The sequence below is a fragment of the Varanus komodoensis genome, unplaced genomic scaffold (assembly GCF_004798865.1).
Source record: "Varanus komodoensis strain SLA01 unplaced genomic scaffold, ASM479886v1 scaffold27, whole genome shotgun sequence".
Taxonomy (NCBI): Eukaryota; Metazoa; Chordata; class Lepidosauria; order Squamata; family Varanidae; genus Varanus; species Varanus komodoensis.
In genome coordinates, this window is record NW_025335701.1 from 9,487,457 (window position 1) to 9,507,417 (window position 19,961).

The 19,961-nt window shown below is 49.8% G+C and overlaps 1 protein-coding gene across 1 annotated transcript in view; it reads left to right on the forward strand.

Moving 5' to 3' along the window:
* The window catches only part of SLC12A3 (solute carrier family 12 member 3), a 33,263-nt gene extending 18,323 nt beyond the window's left edge, over positions 1-14,940 (forward strand). The window contains exons 16-26 of the mRNA XM_044434081.1: positions 2,117-2,228; positions 3,463-3,603; positions 3,747-3,853; positions 4,834-4,916; positions 6,045-6,113; positions 7,046-7,147; positions 8,255-8,366; positions 9,339-9,425; positions 10,220-10,355; positions 11,569-11,636; positions 14,799-14,940. Of these exons, the coding sequence (XP_044290016.1) occupies positions 2,117-2,228; positions 3,463-3,603; positions 3,747-3,853; positions 4,834-4,916; positions 6,045-6,113; positions 7,046-7,147; positions 8,255-8,366; positions 9,339-9,425; positions 10,220-10,355; positions 11,569-11,636; positions 14,799-14,940 (1,159 nt within the window). The remainder of the gene's footprint in view (positions 1-2,116; positions 2,229-3,462; positions 3,604-3,746; positions 3,854-4,833; positions 4,917-6,044; positions 6,114-7,045; positions 7,148-8,254; positions 8,367-9,338; positions 9,426-10,219; positions 10,356-11,568; positions 11,637-14,798) is intronic.
* Positions 14,941-19,961: the final 5,021 nt, after the last annotated feature.

Here is a 19,961-nt window from a genome sequence, read left to right on the forward strand (position 1 = left end):
GGAACGGCCGTGATCCTTGTTGTTCTTTGTCACTTTGCTTCACATTTTTCTGATTTAAAGAATGGTTACAGAACGGATTGACCTCATTGACATTGAATCTTATGGGGAAATTTGACTTGGCTCACGACCAGTTTGGGCCATGACCAGAGTCCTGGAACAGATTAAGTTTGTGAGCCAGGGTACCACTGTATTTAAAAACAGATGTTTCAGCAAACTATATCTCATCTTGAACAAAGGCTGAGCAAATATCTAAGTAAACACCCATTTACAGATCAAGTCTATATTTAAACATGGTTTAAATTCAGTCCCTTACATTCAGCCTTCTACTTTTATATCAGTGTTTTAGCTGTCAGAAAGTCACAAAGAATCCATTTGTGCTGATCCCACATTAACTTTTGGGAAATAGACAGCAAAACTGCACATGCATTGATAAATATGTTGCAACACAAAGTTTATCTGATAATTTCCTCCCCAAAAAAAGGGGGAGAGGCATTGTCACTGGGTAAACAGTAAGATCATCAGCTAAGAAAATGATGTAGGATTCTAAATTATCATGCACAATCGTTCTGCCTGATAGAGTTAGACAGAGGTTCCAAACATGAATCAAATATGATCAGAGAAAGTGTCCATTCCTGCCTAGCACATCTCTCAGGTGAGAAGGAAGCTAAAATGCAACCATTAGTCATGACTCTGGTTCTTGGGACTGAATATAAAGTCTAACCCATTTCATAAATTCTGCAGGAAACCCAAATTGTTCAAAGCTGGAAAGATAAATTGCCAGTGGATTTTGTCAAAGGCCTTTTCAGCATCCAAAGAACGAAAACCTACCCGGTCGATTCTGTCCACGTCTGTTGTTCAAAGCTGCAATAATGGCTTGCAATCTATCAGCCACAGTTGCTTTTGATATTTTGATATCTACGCTAATTTATGAAAGAGGCCAGGAGTTAAGCATAGTCAATATGATCTTTGCCCGGATTTAGGAATCACGCCAATGCAAGCATTATTTAATGATGAAGAAAGCAGGCCTGATGTAAAAAGATGATTATAAAGATGAAGTTTTGGAAGTAACAGGGTGGGAAATGATTTATGCCACTCAAGTGGAAACTTGTCTAGACCAGATGGTTTGCCCGTGTCCCTTTCCCTAATGGCTTTCGTGATTTTGTTAGCTATAAAGGACCAGAGAGAAATGGCCACTGGGCAGAGCAGTGGAAGATCACTATAAGAAAAAAAGGGGGGGGGGGAAGAACCCCCACCAGATCCTCCAGTGTTGGCCTTCCGTACCGTACAAGCCAGAATAGAACATTTAAACATTTGAAGTTTTATCTGTAGGAGAGGCATATATTGTATCACTGTCCTCTTTGACAGCTGGAATAAAATGTTAATATCTTTGAAGATGAAGCTCCAGAGCCCAAATGGGGCATTCTCCATTTGCCCAGTAGCCCCACCAAATTAAGGCAAATTCTGTCTCCAGAGGAAGAATATTATTCAACCCATATTTAACACTCTGCAGTCCCTGAGGGAGGGTTGGGCAGCTGGCAGGCCGGGTCATGAATAGGGTTGGGACGAATCATTTCGGAATCCATCCTCCAGGATCTGCAGACTTCCTCTCATGCAAAACAAGCTGAGCCAAGAGGAATCCGCAAAGGCGCATGGCCCTTGGCTGCATAACTGGCAGCCTTCCTCGTGAGCAGTGCCGGATGCGAAAGAGGGAAGTCACAAGTGGACTGGAGTTCAGAAGCCACAACCAGGGCATCTGGCAAATCCAGCCCACACAGATTCCTTGCGCATGCCTAGCTATGATACATTTCAATTCCTTACTCAAGGATATCTGCTCCATTCTTTATAGCGTGGATCCTCACACTACGGCCCACGGGCCGGATCCGGCCCACCACGCCCATTTATCTGCCCGCCTCAGAGGTTTTGGACTCGCTGCGCCTGCCTCGCCCCGCCTGGTGGCTTGCTCACTCGCCGACGGTGTTGGACTCGCTCGGGCCTCTCCGAGCAAGCAGGCTGCCACCGCCACCACACGCGCGCCCATCGCCGCCACCGCCGCCTTTCAGCGGGCCCCTGCTGTACAGCACTGCCCCTCAGTGGCCTCTCCTTGTTTCACCCGCAGGCCGCAGTGCCTCGTTCTCACTGGCCCTCCCAGTTTCCGCCCAGCGCTGGTGGATTTTGTGGGCACCTTCACCAAGAACCTGAGCCTGATGATATGCGGGAACGTCTTTGTCGTGAGTACCTGTCCCTGCGCTCAGCTTTGAAGCTCGCAGGTCTCAAGTTGCACGTGCTGGTTTTTGATGAAATCTTTTCCACAGTGATTCGCAGGAGATGCTCATGGGTGGAGAACCTATTTTCCTTTGAGGACCTCTTCCTTTTGCAGACAATCTGCCAGAGGCCGCATACTAATGGTGGGTGGGGACCCACCACAGCAGGCGGAAGAACTGGGCAAACTGGACAGAAAACCACATGAAGCTAGTCCCAGTGGTGTAGAAGTACAGATATCCATCCCTACACTTCCCAGGTTGAGTCCTAAATTTAGCCCACTGCACACACACACGTGTGCACACATTTCACACATGTGAAATTTAGCACACGCCTTCTAGCAGTTCTTATCTGCAACAGAAGAAGGCCTTCTGTAAAACTAGCAGGTCCTCATGGCCTTCTCAAGACCACGGAACCCAAAATACATTCTGGTGCGACAGCATTGCTGCCGAAAAGCTTCCCCCAGCTACTGGGTGCGATGCAGCCAAGCTCCGGAAGAAAAGGGAAACCTGACGGGGGTCAGAGAATGCCAGCATTTCTGGCAGGATGCTAGACCCTGCCTTCCTCCCCTTGCCCCCCACCCCAAATTAGGCTACCAAGTCTGAACTCGTGGCTTGCTAAGGGCTTTTGAAATTGCCCAGCCGAACTGAAACACGGGTGAGGGTTGCATCCACCTGCATTTAGTTTAAAGCCGAAAGAGAATGCTTTTGATCTTCAGCTCTCAGTCAGCATTGCTCTGGCGCTAAATCAAACGGGGCAGTGTTACTCCAGTACCAAGTGGGTCTGAAGCAGAATCAATTCTATCTCTGTAAAAATAGGCGCACACAGAAATACACCAAGTTTTCCCATGTCAGAATATGGAGGTGTGCGGAGTGCTTGCAGATGGTTTTTTAAAATCACGTTGGGGTGTGTGTGTGTGTCCATCCAGACATGGTTGTCTTCCTTTTGTAGCCCTGCTGTGTTGTCCCACTGCTGCTCCCACCCTTTTTCTTACCAAGAGAAAAAGCTGTAAACTTGGTAAGGAGGCGAAGGTGGCTTTGGGGGGCTAGCATTAGCCACCCTCTGCCCGGAAGCCTTTCTGAGCATTCTGCAGGGTGGGCGGCGCAGCTGTGGCTGGCAAGCCTGGTGCGACGTAGGCCGAAAAGCATGCTTGTGCCACGATTTGGCCACTGCCTTCCGTCGTGTCTTCCCGCTTTACCGCAGGGGCCATGCAAGTGGGCGATGCCCGAGCTCAGACTTTCTTCCAGAGGCCACGCGAAGTGGCTGGCCACGAGGAAGGTCAAAGCTTTCTGCACCGATGTCTTAGCTGAGGACTTGAGAAGCGGTGTGCGGATCCTCATGCAGGTAAAACCGGGAGCGGGGTCTAGATATCCTGCAGGGAGGCAGGTAGCCCAGGCCTTGATTGCTCCACGGAGAGAAGTCAGAGCTCCAGCTGCGGCTACAATCACAACTGTATCTTCGAAACCTTCATCTGCTTTCCCAAACAGGCCGCAGGCCTGGGGAGGATGAAACCCAACGTCCTTGTGATTGGATTTAAGAAGAACTGGCAGACGGCCCATCCGCGGACAGTGGAGGAACATGTCGGAATCCTGCAGTGAGTTTGGCAGCTGAAAAGGCCGGGTCTTGTGGATGCCCGGGGCCCCAGAGTGGCACCAGAATGCCGAGGGACTCTCTTCTTCCTGCCCAAGCGTCTCCCTGCCCTCAGGTTTATTTCTTGAGATTTTAAGAACCGCATTATTCGATTGGGAGAGCAGCATGCTGCAAAATAAAGCAGTCCTTCTGCTCCATCTTTATTTGAGTTTGAAAGAGCAGTTCTGTGTTTTGGAGCTCAGACCCAGCCTCTCCTTTGGCCTGAGTTCTTGGGCAAGGGACTTCTCCCTTAGTCTCACCAGTTCAGGCTGGGGAGAAAGAGAGTCTTGAGACCAGGTGGACACCAAACAGTCTGCTTATTCTCGGGCCGGTGCCAGCCCCTGGTGTTTGAAGGCTCCCCGGGCTTCCTCCCTCAGCTGGTCCACCACCTCACCACCATGGTCACGGGCTGCTCTCGCTCCTGCTGCTCCTCCTCCTTGGCACCCCTTGTGTGCTTGGCGGGGAGGAAACCAGGGAGCAGGTAGTCCATGGCATGGCCTGCCCTACTTCTCCTTCTCACCACAAGCATGGTCTGGGGCACAGAAGGCGGCAGGTGCAACTGCAAGCGCATGACCAGGGGGCTCTCTGCTTCCATCCCAAAGAAGAGGAGCACTGATCCCAGTGCAGGGACAACTTGGTGGAGGAGCCATCAGAAGTGGTGGTTTCTCAGTGGGTCCAGAGCTTTGGACGTTGGTGGACAGCACTCCCGTACTGGCTGGTTCTCAGACCCATAAGCTTTCCCATGAGGTCCACCAATCTGATCCGTGGGTGAACTTGCAACCTTCACGATATGTTGGCCAGCATCTCCCTTCACCCCTCTTCATTGGCTATGTTGGTGGGCAGTCAACAGTACATGTAGGGCTATAAGTTGCTCCCTCTTGACCTGAACTTTCCAATCTTGCATTGGCTTTTGATCTTTGGTTTTGTGTTGTCTCTCCAATCCAGCGATGCTTTTGACTTCAGGTATGGCGTGTGCATGATGCGCATGAAGGATGGGCTGAACATTTCCCGGTTAATGCAAGCTCACGGTGAGTTCCCTACCTCACCTTCTTCCGGGGTGGGGGCTTCCTGGATTCTGGTTGGTCCATGGCCACTGAAGCAACCACTGCTTTGCAAGCAAGGAATGGAGAATCCAAGGAGCACGTGACTCAAGGCCTGTGGAGTGAAGGCAGGTCCAGATGGATCTACTAGTCTTTCGCTTGTATCGGGGGATGTGCACTGGACGAAAACTGGAATCCGGGCAAAGCTTGGGTCCCATTCTCCTGGGTTGCAAGGCGAGGTGGGCTTTGCTTGGCAGTCCACAGAACCAAAACTGCCCCGAGGCTTTGTTATGGACTCTTGTCTGAATGCAATGCACACCTGCAGCCTTGCTAAACAGTGCCTTTTGGGACACTTGCTCCCTTTCTGTCCTTCGGGGCTTCCGAATTGCGCAAAGGAGTCTGCCCTTCGTCTTGCTACTATTTTCCCCTCAGTCCTTCCCACCTGTTCACAGATGAGCCTAAATGCAGTCTTTCCTTATCAGTTCCTTTGTAGATCATCTACTCCACTTTGGTGCTCCCATGAATCTACTGGGAAATTGAAAAGACCAGGTTACAAGTATCCTACAGCTGAATCTGCGCTATTGCACACTTATGAAAGAACAGGGGATTTTTTTTAAAAAAGTGTGACCTTATTTGCACAAAGTTTAAGCTCTACCACCATGACGAAACAAAACAATTTAACCAGCTTGCACAAATTACTCTTTGTGCAAGTGGTGAGACCTGAAAAAAGTTTCCCCAAACATTCCTGAATTGGGGAAAACAAAACCCACTGTGGTTGGTTGCTTCTTATTAGAATGGAAATGCTAATCAGATGGAATGGAATTCCCAGTATTGCAATCTCAAGTCTGGGTTACACAGACCAATTTGTCTGTCTCACTTTCTTATATATTACAAGCATTTGCTGTATTTTATATCGGAGTAATGAATGAATGCTTAGCAGCAAAGCTGAACTGAAAACAAACCCTGCAAAGGCTTTTCAACAGTTGATGACTAAGGAAAAACACCCTGAGTGTGTTTATGTGGTCGTTGTCGCTAGTGCATGTGCAAGTGTGCAGTTACATTTACTGCACAATGCCGTATCTCTGTTACGCGTGTTGCTCTTCTTCCCTTCTCCAGTTAATCCAGTTTTTGACCCAGCGGAAGATCCGGAGAAGAACGAAGATGCACCAGCCGTGATGGGCACATGTCAGTTCAGATCGCCCTCCTCTTTGTGAACTTAAACATTCCTCTTGCACCGAGCGTAGCCTCATCTCTGGCTACACTTGGATCCAAGCCGCATGCGCTGCATTGCCGGGAGGGTGGGCTTGGACAATTTGGGTCTGCAGGCTCGTCCTCTTCCTCCTCTTCCTCGGTTCTAAAACTCGGAGCCACCAGTGACCTAAGGCCATGTTTCTGAGGCTGTACCTCCGCGATCAGCTTTCCCCAGCACTGCTCAGGCTGTCTAGGAATGGTGGGACTCGCATTCCACATCTGGACGGCAGCAGGCGAAGGAAGGCTGGGATAAAGCGCCATATGGAGAATGGGAGTTGCATACCAATTTTGCTGTCACTGATTTCTCAAAGAATACAGAGAGCTGTAGTTCAGGAGAGGATCAGGGAGAACTTCCTGGTCCTTTCCCAGAACTCCAGTTCCCAATAGCTATTAAACCATTCTTAAGGCTGTAAGGTAGAAGTACCCTGGTAGGAAGTCATATAAAACATGAATGCAATAGTTGCTGTTTTGGGTAAACATTGGGAGTAGAAGGGCAGATCTTCCTGTCTGGGCTCCCAATCTGACCATCCTGGGCTCCCAGTCCATCCCTCTGAGGTTTTCACACAGATGGACAGTCCCCCTTTCCTGCCTCTGTGCAGTCTCCTGTCCCCGCAATTCTGGAAGGTCAAGAAGCTGTTCCCAGGCTTTCGTTACCGGTAGCAATAACGTTAATCTAAAATGTGTAGCTATTTTTGGATTTTGGCCCTGGCCTTGTTGCCGTGCTGACTGGGAATGACGGGGGCTGCCATCCAACACATCTGGGGCATGAGGCTGCACATCTGGGACTTCATCCATCACATGGGACCTTCCTGCTTCTTGGACGCTTCCTTCCGCAGCACAGTCTTGCCTTGTTTGTGTCTTTCCAGTGGATCCCAGTGCTCTGGTAGCAGAACAACAAGCAAGCACCATCTTCCAGATGGATCAGGGCAAGAAAAGTATTGACATCTACTGGCTGTTTGATGATGGGGGTAAGGCTGGGTTGCACCTCCTGGGAAGGTCTCAGCAAGGGAGGACTGTGTGTCCCCAGGTGGGTTCTCCTGCTCTGGGGCTTCACTCAGACCCATTGCCACCTCTGCTCCACGGGTGCTGGAAGCGATTGTGGAGGATGTGGAGGTGCTGGTGGCCACACTGAGGATCTGTTGGATGGGTCTGTTGAATGTGCAGCTTCCCCAGATGGGAGGCCTTCCTGGTGGCCATCTTGAAGGGTTGTCCATCTCCCCATCCACTCCAGATCCAGTGTTCCACTGGATTTACGTCCAGACTTGCTACAGCCTGCCATGGGGTCCTGAGGAGATCTCCTTTGGTTCTGACACGAAGCTGATGGGGACTGGCCCACTCAAATCAGGATTTTGTTGATCATATCATCAACCTTGGTTTGGAATACCTAAGGGCCAGCCTAGAATTCTTCATAAGGGACTTTGCAGGATAGGAAGACCTTCAGTGACCATTAAACGGTGGGAGGAGGATGGACTTGACAGAGCTCCTTGCAAAGGGAGTTCCACAGCTCTGGAGTCACCACCAAGAAGACCTACCAAACGGGTATTTGCAAATATTGGGAACCAGGGAGTGGATTGTCCATGGCCAGTCTTGTGGTTCACACAATTTCATATGGGTGCAAACAGCTGCTGGGCCTAAGCCGTGCAGGATGGTGGTATGGGGCAGATGGAGATGCCCCCTAGATGGGTCCCACAAAGCAATTTTGTGTGGCATGAAGTTGGGCGTGATCATGCTTCATCGGGACGTCACCAGAGCATTGGCTCCTCTTCCAAGCATGAGGAAAGCCTTGCTGGCCCTGGTCTTCCACCCCAATTCCCGTTGCAAACAAATGGTAATCCCAAAATAGGAAGCGTTGGTCCCAGGAGCTGGTCCGAGACACAAGGCGCTGCAGCTCCGTGGATGCTGGGCTGGGCTGGGCTGGGCTTGGGCAGGGCTCGTATGCGAGGCCCCGGGAGCGTTTCCACCTGCCCACAGGACCTGGCGTCCACCACGGGAGGCTCTTGTAGCCACTGGTCCCACTTCCATCATGGCCGCCCGCGTTCTGTGGAAGAACCACTCTGCACTTTCCCGCCTGGCAGGCCTGACGCTCCTCCTCCCATACCTCCTGCACCGCAAGAAGAGGTGGGCGAAATGCACGATCCGGGTGTTTGTCGGCGGGCAGATCAGCAGGATGGACGACGAGCGGAAGGCGTAAGTCTGGAAATGGTGTCAGAATGGCTGGAGCGCTTGAGTAATTCAGCGCCCCCAGTTGGCTCGATCCATAATCTACGCTTGCAGGGGGTGGCCAAAGTCGCCCTGGGTGGCCTCCCATACTCACATTTCCACAGACGCTCGGGTTTTGCGCACAACATGCAGATTCCAGGCTGCCGCCATCCCACACAGACTTGCAAGCGAGCCCACCCCACAGCCTTTTGTATGGGTCAGGAAGAATCACATGACCTCCCCTGGCCTATTAGCATAAGGAGGCTTCTTTGGAGGGGGTGGTGCTGGGAGTTGGAGTTCAACATGCCTGGAGGGTGCCCAATTGAAGAAAGGTGGTCTCCAGTTCTAACTTTCCTCCACAGAGAGGCAGTGTGGTGTAGTGGTTATGGGTCTGGGACTGGGACTCGGGTGATCAGGGTTCTGGTCCCTGCTCTTCCATGGGGTTCTCCAGGTGACTTTGGGCCAGTCACAGCCTCTCAGTCCAACCTACCTCGCAGGGTCGTTGTTGTGGGGACAAGACTGAGCGCAGGAGGAGGGAGATGATGTAAGCAGCTTTGAGTTCATTCCAATAAAAAAGAGATATAAATCTAATAAATGAAGACACCTTTTGGTTTTCCCCATGCAGGAGGCAAGGAGGTGATGTTGACCAGGGTCCCAGCTCTTGGACTTTGGCCCTTCTCTGCTCTGCCGTGGCCACCCTTAAATTCCCTCCCACACACACAGCGTTGCCCTTAGGCTAAGCTTAGAAGGGGTAGGAAACTGCGACATCCTGGGTTATCTGCCACACCGGCAGGCCAAGCCTAAAATATGACCAAACCGCCCCCAGGGGAGAGGGATGGCCCTTTCATTACTGACCGGTTATAATCTCCCCGCACTGTGTGTGGGGGACCAACACGGAAGCAGCGCATGCATTCCTCGTGCTTTGGAAATCCGGCTCTCCCTCCCTTTCCCACGCTGTAGGATCATCTCCCTGCTAAGCAAGTTCCGGCTTGGGTTCCACGAAGTCCACGTCCTTCCAGACCTTAACCAGAAACCTCGCCCAGAACAGTAAGTCGTTTCTGCGGCAGCGATTTGTCCTCTAGAATGGGCTTAGCCATCACTGCCCACCCATTTCAAGTGATTTAAGCCAGCCCTCCCAAAACTGGTGTCTGCCAGGTAAGCTGGACTACAGACCCAAAATCCCCTGGTGGCTTGAGCAATGATGGGAGCGATGGAAGTTGTAGTCCAAGAAATCTGGGCAGGACCAGGTTGGGAAAGGCTCACTGAGGGCTTTAAGAGACCTGGGGCCCCAAGCAGGGGTGGTAAACCTCAGGTCCTGGGGTCAGTCCTCACCCCATCTATCCCCTCCGGAGTTCCCAGAGGGCCATCTCTCTCTCCTAGGCCCTGGCCTCTTCCCCCAACTGCTGACTGTCCCGACCTTGCACGGTTTCCCCCCTGATGCTAAATGCCCCTCCCTGAGATTTAGTAGCAAGGGCCCGGAGCTATAGCAGGCGGGCATTTTTGGCCTCCCCCTGTCCCCTGCCTCCACTGGACTGCAGCCCCGAAAGGCCTGCAAAATGGACTTTGGCCCTTCGGCGGAATAGTCCAACTCTCTTGCTACAAGGGGAGCAGAACTTCCAACTATTCGGCAGCCGGTGCAGGTGCTTGCCAGGTCAGAGCAATGCAGACCCGCTCCAAACGTCAGACTGGCCGAGGCGCCACACAAACGGGGGCCAGTCCTCCAAGCGCGTCGGGGGCTCAGGGCTTCACGGCAAATGCAGGAAAAGAGAAACCCGCAGCAGGCTCTTTATGCCCAAGCGATGGTTTGCTTGCTCATGGGGACGCCTTCGTTTCGTCCGCAGCGTGAAGAGATTCGATGACCTGATCGCCCCTTTCAGGCTGAACGATGGCTTCAAAGACGAGGCGGCAGTGAACGAGATGAGGCACGGCTGTCCGTGGAAGATTTCTGACGAGGAGGTTGCCAAAAACAAGGCCAAGGTTTGAGCCCGTTGATGGGACTTTGAGCACTTAGAGGGACCAGGCCGCATCCCTCTAAGGCTGGGTGGACAGCGCCTCGTCCGTGGCTGCATGCAGTCCCCACGGCCGTGCTGCCACCGTGCTGCTGAATTTGCCAGCAGTGGCGGCAAAAAGAGGGCAGCTGATTTGTCGGCCAGGTAATTTTGGCCATGAGGGGATTCTGTTGTGGTTGGCTGCCAAAAATGGGGGAAATTGATGGGTCCTTTCATCCTTTGGAGGGCAGCTTGCAGGGAGGTCCAAGGGGCTGGGGATGCCCCTGAAATGATGTGGATTTTCCCCCCCTTGCTTTAAGACAAACCTGCAAAGTTGTGTCCTTGGGCCATAGGAAGCCCCCCAGGCCTGGGTCAGTGGCCTCCCGGAAGCAGTGGTTGACGTTTCATGCCTAGTTTCTGTGATGTTTGCCCAGGAAATGAGGTTCCTGATCTATGGCAGAAATGGCAGACCCTTTTCTTAGCATGAGTCCTGGTGATGGAAGCTCCCTACTACAGGGCCAGTAGGAGGATGTTGTCTCAGCAAGAAGCTAAGGCCAGTGGTAGCTTTGATGGCAGGATCTGTAGCGTGGTCAACTCTGCCCCACTTGGAGATGATTAAAGAACTCCTACCTGACTTTGTAGTTGGCAACTTCCATCCGGGAAGGATCTGAGTAAACTCCTGCTAATGATGATAAATTTTATTTCTGTACTGCCAAATAGCTGGAGCTTTCTGGGATGTTTTCAACAGCAGAGAAATAGCATTGAAACACAATATAAAATGCAGGTAACAATAGAAAATTAGAATCCAGAATTTAAAAGCCGAAATTCAAAAAGCTACAGTAGCTTACACAAATAAAACTGCGGCCTCAGCCCTATGTCTTACTACAGTTAGAGGCTTTTGCTCACGAGAAAGTCCAAGGGACAGGGCGCTTCTGGAATTGTTCTCTCATATGAGATTTCAACATAGTTTGTGGGTTGCATGAGAAATAAGTATTAGTGCTAGTCTTCATAGATGTATGGAGCTTCACGATTCAGGGGCAGTCTATCTTTCTGTATACCATTTGCTGGGGTGCAACAGGACGCTTTCCAGAGGGACCTGGTTGACCATGGTGGGAAACAGGATGGCTTGACTGGATTGGACCTCTCTTTGGCCGCCCTGACCAATATCATGGTGTGAAGCATTGCTGTTTTCTGTCCTTTAGTCACTTCGGCAAGTGAGGTTGAATGAAATTTTGCTGGATTGCTCAAGAGATGCAGCCCTCATCTTCGTGTAAGTAAGAGGCAGCAAAACGCAACCAACCAGACTCTGATGTGGGCTCATCATGAAAAAACCTGTGAAGTTTTGCTTCTTTCAGGGCAACCCACTTGGAAATAGCAACCCTGCCCAACTTGTGACTCAGTCACTTCAAGCCACTGCCATGCATGCCGTCCTTATTTATTTGAGTTGTGTCCCACCCCTTTAGCCAAGATGGCTCTCTTAGATCTTACAGGGTTCCTGACAACTGAGGTCCCAGGCAATCGTTAAGATCAGGTCTGACCAAGTTGCTAGTCAGTAGCGTGGAATCTCACACCTGGGGTCCCAACCCAGTCTTCTGGGGTTCCTTAAAAAGCCACCATCTCTGGTTGGGTCATTTCCCACCTATGGTGCAGTTTTCCTCCATTCTAGGAAGATTAAATATCTCTCCGAAGACTTAGCTACCTGCAGTAAAAACCAGAAGCTAAAATATGCTAGCATCCTGAAGTTTTGACCTTGCCCCTTTTACCTTCAGCCGTGCCCACCCTTGGAATGAATTCTGAAATTGCATTCCGCCCTCAGAGTGAAAGAAGGGAGAGTTTTAGATGTATCTCTTGATGGATCGATTTATCCAAACATTTCTTGACTTGCAGTCAACAGCTCTGTTCTACTGTGCAGGGCATTTTAATATATTTATTACTTTACACGATCTAGCCCCCGTTTTTGTGTTGCATTTTTTTATTATTATTATTATTATTATTATAACATTTCTATGCCGCCCCTTGCCGAAACCTCGGGGCGGCTTACAACACAATAAAATACATTGAAATACAATAGAACATAATAAATTACCATTAAATACAAAAATACAAAAAATACACTGAGTTACAAATATAAAATTAAAATTATCAGTATAAAATAAGTAAATAAAAATATAGGAGGAGAAAAGAGAAGAAAGAAGAAGTTGCCCTGGTCAGATCATATGTTTTAACAATTAAAATGATGTTTAAATAAAAAGGTCTTTACCTGGCGCCGAAAAACCAGTAACGACGCATGTCTTAAAATAAAACCACTTCAAGATCTTAGGATATCAAGCAGCATACAGGTTTTTATGTAACGTGTCTTGAGATTTTTAAAATGAATGATGGTATATGATTTTTTTTGTTTTATTTTTGGTAAGCTGTCCAGAGACTCTGGAATTGGACAGCATATAAAAACTGTAAATAAACAAACAAACAAATAATTTTTTTTGCAAACAAACATTTTAAATAAATAAATAATAAATACTATTTAGATAGATAAAAATATAAGCAGTTTGCAAAGGGAATTAAAGCACTCCTCGTCCTCGCATGTTGCTCTCCAAGGCTTGGAGGTGGCAGGGCTGGGTTTAGAGGGACAGTGAGCTGAGCGTGTTATTTCACAAGATAATATTGAGAGACCAGTTAGAGACAAGATATTATTGTCGTGTGTCCCCACCCAAGGGCTCAGTTTCCCTGGATAAAAGAGCACAGGAGCCTTGTGATGCCTTTGTGATGTTTGCGTTATTTACAAGTTGGAGCAGAGTAAAGGCAAATGCTTTCCTGCTTGGGTCAGATTCCTAGACTGCCATTCCTGCACCCTTCCTAAGCGGCTGCTTCGTGGCGCTCCTTGACCTGGTCTGCATGCAATGACAACCCACTGGTTGTTTAAGCCATGGATTGCTGCAGCAGTGAGCAAAGGCTGCCGCCGGCCGTGCACTTGGCTTGCAACTTGTTATCTTTGCATCTGGGCTGTTTATGGGCGAGTCCTGAACTGGATCAGGCCCTTCTAGAAGCTGCAAAGGTTTTAGATCACACCGCTTTCCCCAACATGCTGCCTTCCAAAAGTTTTGGACTAAACTTCCAGGATTCCTGGCAATTCCTGACTTTGGGCCAGTCATAGACTCTCAGCCCAACCTACCTCACAAGGTTGTTGTTGTGGGGATAAGATGGAGGAGGAGAATGATGTGAGCTGCCTTGAGCCCTTTGTAGGAAAAAGGCAGGATATAAATTGCAATATAAAATAAATAAATAAATAAATAAATAAATAAGCAAGCTATGCTGGCTAGGAATTGAAGGTCAAAATATCTTGGGGCATCAGGTTGCTAACCTGCAGGGGTGAACTGCAGTTAGGTACACAAACATATCGTGTCTGCATCCCCTGTTTTTGAAAATACAACCTCCAGGTTTTGTCTGCAACCTTCATGGAAAGACATTGGGGAACCAAAGTCAAGAGAAACAAAGCAATTTTTGGATTAGCAAAGCTGGAAATTAATTGTGGAGAATGCACTTTATAAAAAGTCAATAGAAACCAAAATTGATGGTGCTTCCCGGAGGATGGAGGCAAAGAAACATTTGGAGAGTAAAGCTTCATCCACAGATGTAGCTACTCACAATTAATTTGGAATTATTTATCTTCATGATGGAATTGTAGGGCAGTGTACAAACCATATTAATCGCCAATTAACCTTTAAAAAAACACAAAAACTTCCACATAGAAAATCTACCAATCTTCCTTTCTGAATGACTGTGGACTAAGTCTAGCCAATTGTGTATCTTGGAGTTATATGCAAAGGTTTTTTCTTGCTTTCCTATAAACATGGGCCTAATTCAGATTGAGGCAATGGCACTTTGGGAAATGGCTTTTAAACCAGCACCCCATTTCCCCCCTGAAATTCTATGCATGCACACTTTCTGAACCCCCCCCCCCCGTTTTCTCTCCACTGAAATTCCATGCACACCCCTGGGGCGGAGTTTAAAGATGGAGAAGAGCATCCATGAATCCACTAAGATTTATTTCTCTTTTTTTACTCCCCTCCTCCAATCTGCATGGGGGACGTTGAGTAGGTAGGGGGGGCTTGTTAACCCCCTGCTCCCGGAGCACCTGGGCCTGCTCAGAATTTGACCTGCGTATCTGTCTAGGAGCATAAGAAATACGATTGCACAGAAAACTGTTCTACTAAGCATGATTAGCTGGATGCTTCATTTGCCCCCAGATCAAATTTTCCCAAGACTGTGAAGTTTTAGAAAACTTAGTTGTCTAGTGGGGATTCAGCAGATCTTCCTTTGTGTGCAAATGAACTCCTTGCCGCTCCACTAGTTTTCTCTCTCCAGCCCCAGAACTAAGCTCTCCTTTTACGAACAAGAAAAACAGCCTGCTCTTTCCTTGCTTTTCTTCCAGGACCATGCCGATCGGCAGAAAAGGCCGATGTCCCAGCAGCCTCTACATGGCCTGGCTGGAGACCCTCTCCCAAGATCTGAGACCGCCTGTCATCCTGACCAGAGGCAACCAGGAAAATGTCTTGACATTTTACTGCCAATAATTCCTGGGATGTTGGACCGCTGGGACAAGAGAAGAGATTCAGGACTGCTATCGGGAGAGCTGAGCAGTCTGGAAGGTCCATTTCCGTGGGTGGAAGCGGCCAATAAAGGACTGGTGGTGGGAAATGAGCACTCTTGGCCCTGTCGACCCCATTCTCTACGGCAGTCCAGGTCACACATCTATCAGAGTCTGGCTCCGCTTAGCTCAGCGATGTCTGAACTGCCGGTGGTTGGCTTGCTGGGGTTTAGGGTGGAATCGGACCTTTCCCAGCTTCACTGAGGAATAAATGCTGAGGAATAAACATGGGACTGTCTTCCATACTGAAAACACGACCCCGGGGTCTCTAGCATCGTGCTTGGACACGGACCCCTCTCCTGTCACTCACTGGGTTCCCCACCCCTTTTGATTTTTATTTTGTCTTGTACGGCTCTGCGAAACAGAGATGCGAGTATCAACAGGGGCGCTGGCATGCCGCAAGGTGGCACAATTCTAGCTCTGCCCCCACCAGGGCCTCAGGCCGGGGGTTCCTGGGCACGCGGTTCTCCCTTAGTCCCACCAGGTTGCCTTTGGGGCTGGGGTTTGCCAAAGCCCCCTGGCCAGGGCAGCATTTTCTGAGTGTGTCCAGTTCCAAATATGCCCCCTGAACCAGGGAGGCGGGAGACCCAGGCAGACACAGGTGGGGGAGGCTTAGCAAGGGGCTTCCCACCAGTGGCGTTGCCGCACAAGGCATTTCTCATGCACGGTGGCTCCTTTTTCTCTCTTGTTCATGGGCTTTTTAGACGAAGCTGCATCCTTCGGTTTCACTTCTGGGTTTCTTTCCCCCACCCCCAACGGCACCTTCCTGCTTTTGTTTTTGCTTTTAATAGACCCTGGGAAACTGAGCCAGTAAATTCCAGGCCTCTCTCCTCTCATTTTTTCACTGTTGTGTGGGGGCTGCGCCAGAGGCCCTGCGCCTGCAAGCGGGGAGCACGGGGCTGTTTGCGCAGAAGGCAGGCTCCATGCTCCAGCGGCACGGGACGTGGAGCAGATACAGCAAAGGCCATTTGCAAAAAGGGCCCAGCTCAGTGGTGCCTGCACGGACTGGCAGCAGCTCTCCGGGGTTTCGGGTGAGGCTCTTCTCCAGCCTCACCCTGGGATGCTGCGGGTGGAAAATAAGCTGTCGTGGAGCTGAACCAGGGCCTCCAAAGTCCTTCCAGGCACGTCCCTGGACATGCTGCTGCAGCTAGTTGTGTCTTGCGCTAGCGCCTCACTAGCAAAATCGTCTGGGATAGAAAGAGGAAGTCTGCATCCATCACACATAGTACAATTTAACCGAGGAGGAGGAGGAGGGCTCGATTCAAGGCCTGGGATGGGAGGATTGGCCAAGTGGGGCCACGAACAGAGGGGCACCGTTGCCTGAGTCCCCAGCAGGGTAGAAAAGGCAGGTAATTGCCAAGGCGAGCGACCATCGCCGTTATGCCCATGGTGCTCCCTGATTTTGCAGAACATTTTGAGGCTTAGGGGATAGGGGTTCAGTCCACCACACCCTATTCCTATGCCTCAAGCCTGAATCATGAAAGAGTCATGACTAACCAAGTGGAAGCTCTGGATGCAGTACCAAAAGTGACCTAGAAGGAAGCACATACAATTCCTGAGGTTGTCAAGAGAGCATTAAATAATCTCAGCTGTCAAAACTCTAATTCCTGTTAAAAGTTTCTCCCTCCCTCCCTCTCTCCCTCCCTTTCCAGACCTGTTCAGGGATTTTGACAGGGATAAATGTTGGCACAAAGGTATATCTTCCTCTCAGAAACAGTTGCTAGCACTGTCCAATAAATAAATTAAAAGTACCAAGCGTTCTGACCGCTGTCAAAGCTCCGTGCTGCCATAAAAGGAATCACTCCACTTTTCCACACACCTAGAACCTCCAGAAACAGTGGGAAACTATGTGGTCAAACACAGACAGACAAACAAGCAGAAATCCTCTAGAGCGGGGTCCTCAATCTATGGACCATGGGCCAGATACGGTCCACCAAGGTCATTTACCCGGCCCACCTCAGAGCTTTCGGACTCGTTCAGAGAAAACAATCCCAAAGCTCTGAGCCTGCACAGGCGTACTCTGAAACTCTTTCAGTTTCGGAGACTAGCAGAGAGCTGGCGCACTCGCCAAATTGTGACAGCTCCTTTCACCTGCGTGTGCACCGGCTCTCTCTGCTAGCTCTGGCCAGCTCCTGCTGCTGTGCTGGTCTTGCCAGCGTGAATTGCGCATGCGCCGGCTCTTCCCCCTCTTGCACGCATGCGTTGGCTCTGAATACAGAAGAGAGGAGGGCGGTGGGAAGAGAGAGAGAGAGACACTAAAAAAAGATAGAAGGTAAGAAAAATATTTTAAGCTATATAATACTTTGATTAATGCATATTTCTGTGTCAGGTTTATTTTATTTCCTAAACATAACGAACCGTGGCATTTCCGCATAAGGAGCAGAGTGCAGCCCCTCACAGGTCACTGACGATCATTCTCCATCACGTGTGATCGCGTCGGCCGAGAGGGCAGGTGTGTGTGGAGGTTCCCTGTGTTCTGCCATCACCGTCTGAGCTCTGGCAGCCCTGAGATGTGTCCAACCGGGCAGGGACAGGAACCACACGGCAGTGGAGAGGAGGTTGAGGGGCACAACTTCTGAAGCTGCAAAAAAATATACTTTTTTAATCAAAAGAACAACACAGGTTTTTTGAAAAAGAGAAGCTCACTGAATTTCTCTGCCATCTTCTGCCATCTCCCCACAACTCAAAACCTGTTGGCGGAAAAACCAGCAGTTGCATTCCCAAACAAAACATGTTGCTGGAAATGTTGCAAAAGGCGCTTCAGATTAGATTTAAAGAGCTTCATCTCCATGAACACATGAACACAGCTTTTCCGGACCCATTTTCTGTTGACATTGAAATTGTTGATCCGATTTCCCAAATGGAACTGGCCAAAGTACAGAATTGTGACTCTCTGAAAGACGCATTCAAGTCAAGCAGCCTTTCCCATTTCTATGCTCCTCTCCCCTCGGAGACATACCTTACTCTCAGGAACCACGCACTCAAAATGGCAACTGTCTTTGGCAGCACCTGTGCCGTGAACAGACTTTTCCCCGAACGACACATCTGGAATCTCCAGCCAGATCCAGACTAACTGATGCACCTGCATCACTTGTGACGACTGGCAGTGGCAAATATGGAGCCGGACATCGACCACCTCATTGGCCAAGAGCAGGCCCATCCTTCCCATTGAAATACGAATACGTTTATGTTGATTAGAATCGTTCTTCATTTTAAATATTGTATTGTTTTTCCTGGTTTTTTTCCACTACAAATAAGGAATACATTCATATTTTTTTCAAACTATATTCCGCACCCCCCCAACAGTCTGAGGGACAGTGAACTGCCCCCCTGTTTAAAAAGTGTGAGGACCCTGCTCTAGAGGAGCTTGCTGTGAGGGGATGGCTCTCGTGGCCGCCCTTTTTCACAACAATCACTTGCAGTTTGATTTCTCTTGAAGGCCCAGCTTCTGTCGTTCATCAAGGGAAAGCGAAGTGATGGGTGCACTCTGGCGGTGGTGGGTACCTGCTGGCCAAGTGAGGCTGGCCATTTTGTGCCCGCAGATGCACTTGCCCAAGCCGGACTGAGAGGTTGATGGTCATAGAATCCTAGACTCCTAGAAAAGAAGAGTTGGAAGGGGCCATGCAGGCCATTGGCACCAACCGCTGCTGTTGCAGGACACCACTCAGAGGGCTGCCCAGTTCCTTTCTGAATGTCTCCAGTGTGGGAGAGCCCCCCACCTCGCCAGGCAGCTGGTCCCTCTGTCGTGTTGCGCTGACAGTGAGGAAGCTTTTCCCAATGTCCAGCCTGGATCTGGGAAGTTGCAGTTTGAAATGATTATTCCGTGCCCTGCACTCTGGCATCAGCAAGAAGAGATCCTGACCTCCCTCTTTGTGGCAGCCTTTGAGGGACTTCTAGAGGGGTATCATGTCCCCCCTCAGTCTTCCCTTCTTAAGGCTGAACATGCCCAGTTCCCTCAGTCTCTCCTCACAGAGCAGTGTCTCCAAACCCTGGGTCATTTCTGTTGCCCTCTGCTGGAGCCTTTCCAATTTACCTGTATCTTCTTTAAATCTCGGTGCCCAGAACTGGACACAGGATTCTAGGGTGCGGTCTGCCTAGTGAGAAGTATAAGGGAACTGCTACTTCTCATGATTTAGAAGTAATACTTCTGTCAGTGCATCTCAAAATAGTGTTTGTCCTTTTGGTGGTTGCATCGCATTGCTGGCTCATGTTTAGAAGATTGTCCACAATTACTCCAAGATCTTTTCCTTGTTCAGTTCTGTTGAGCCACGTATAAAATGTTCAAAATCATGATGCTAGAGAAAGGGGGTCACGAGCCAGTGAGAGCGCGCCCAGTGCGCCTGCTGGCCTTTTGGAGGGCTCCTCGCTAGCTGTTCGTGCAGGGATTGTGCAAAACAATCTCCAACAGAGGTGGGGGGCTTGCAGTTGTGGTGAGGAGAGCAACTGTGGCTGCGCAGCCACTGGGACCGCTTGGGGATGTGAGGGGGCATCCCATGGCAAGCCGTTGCAACCATTTGCTGAGGGTACCGTGAGTGGCTTCACAGGCAGCCTTCCCTGCATGGCCACGCACAGCCCTTGTGATGACCCGGGAGAGGAAAAGGTTCTTGTGTCGAGAACAAGTCTGGCGTAGTGGTGAAGAGCACGGGACTGGGACTCAGAGGATCCGGGTTCTAGTCCCCGCTCAGCCACGGAGCCAACTGGGTGACTCTGGGCCAGTCACAGACTCTCAGCCCAGCCTACCTCACAGGGTTGTTGTTGTGGGGATAAGATGGAGGGGGAGAGATGATGTAAGCTGCCTTGAGCCCTTTGTAGGAAAAAGGCAGGATATAAATCGCAATATAAATAAATAAATAAATAAATAAATAAAAACACTGGGGCTTTCCCACTTACTGGAGTCTTTGGCACTGAATCAAGCCGAAATCCCACAAGGAGATGAGGGCGAGGGCT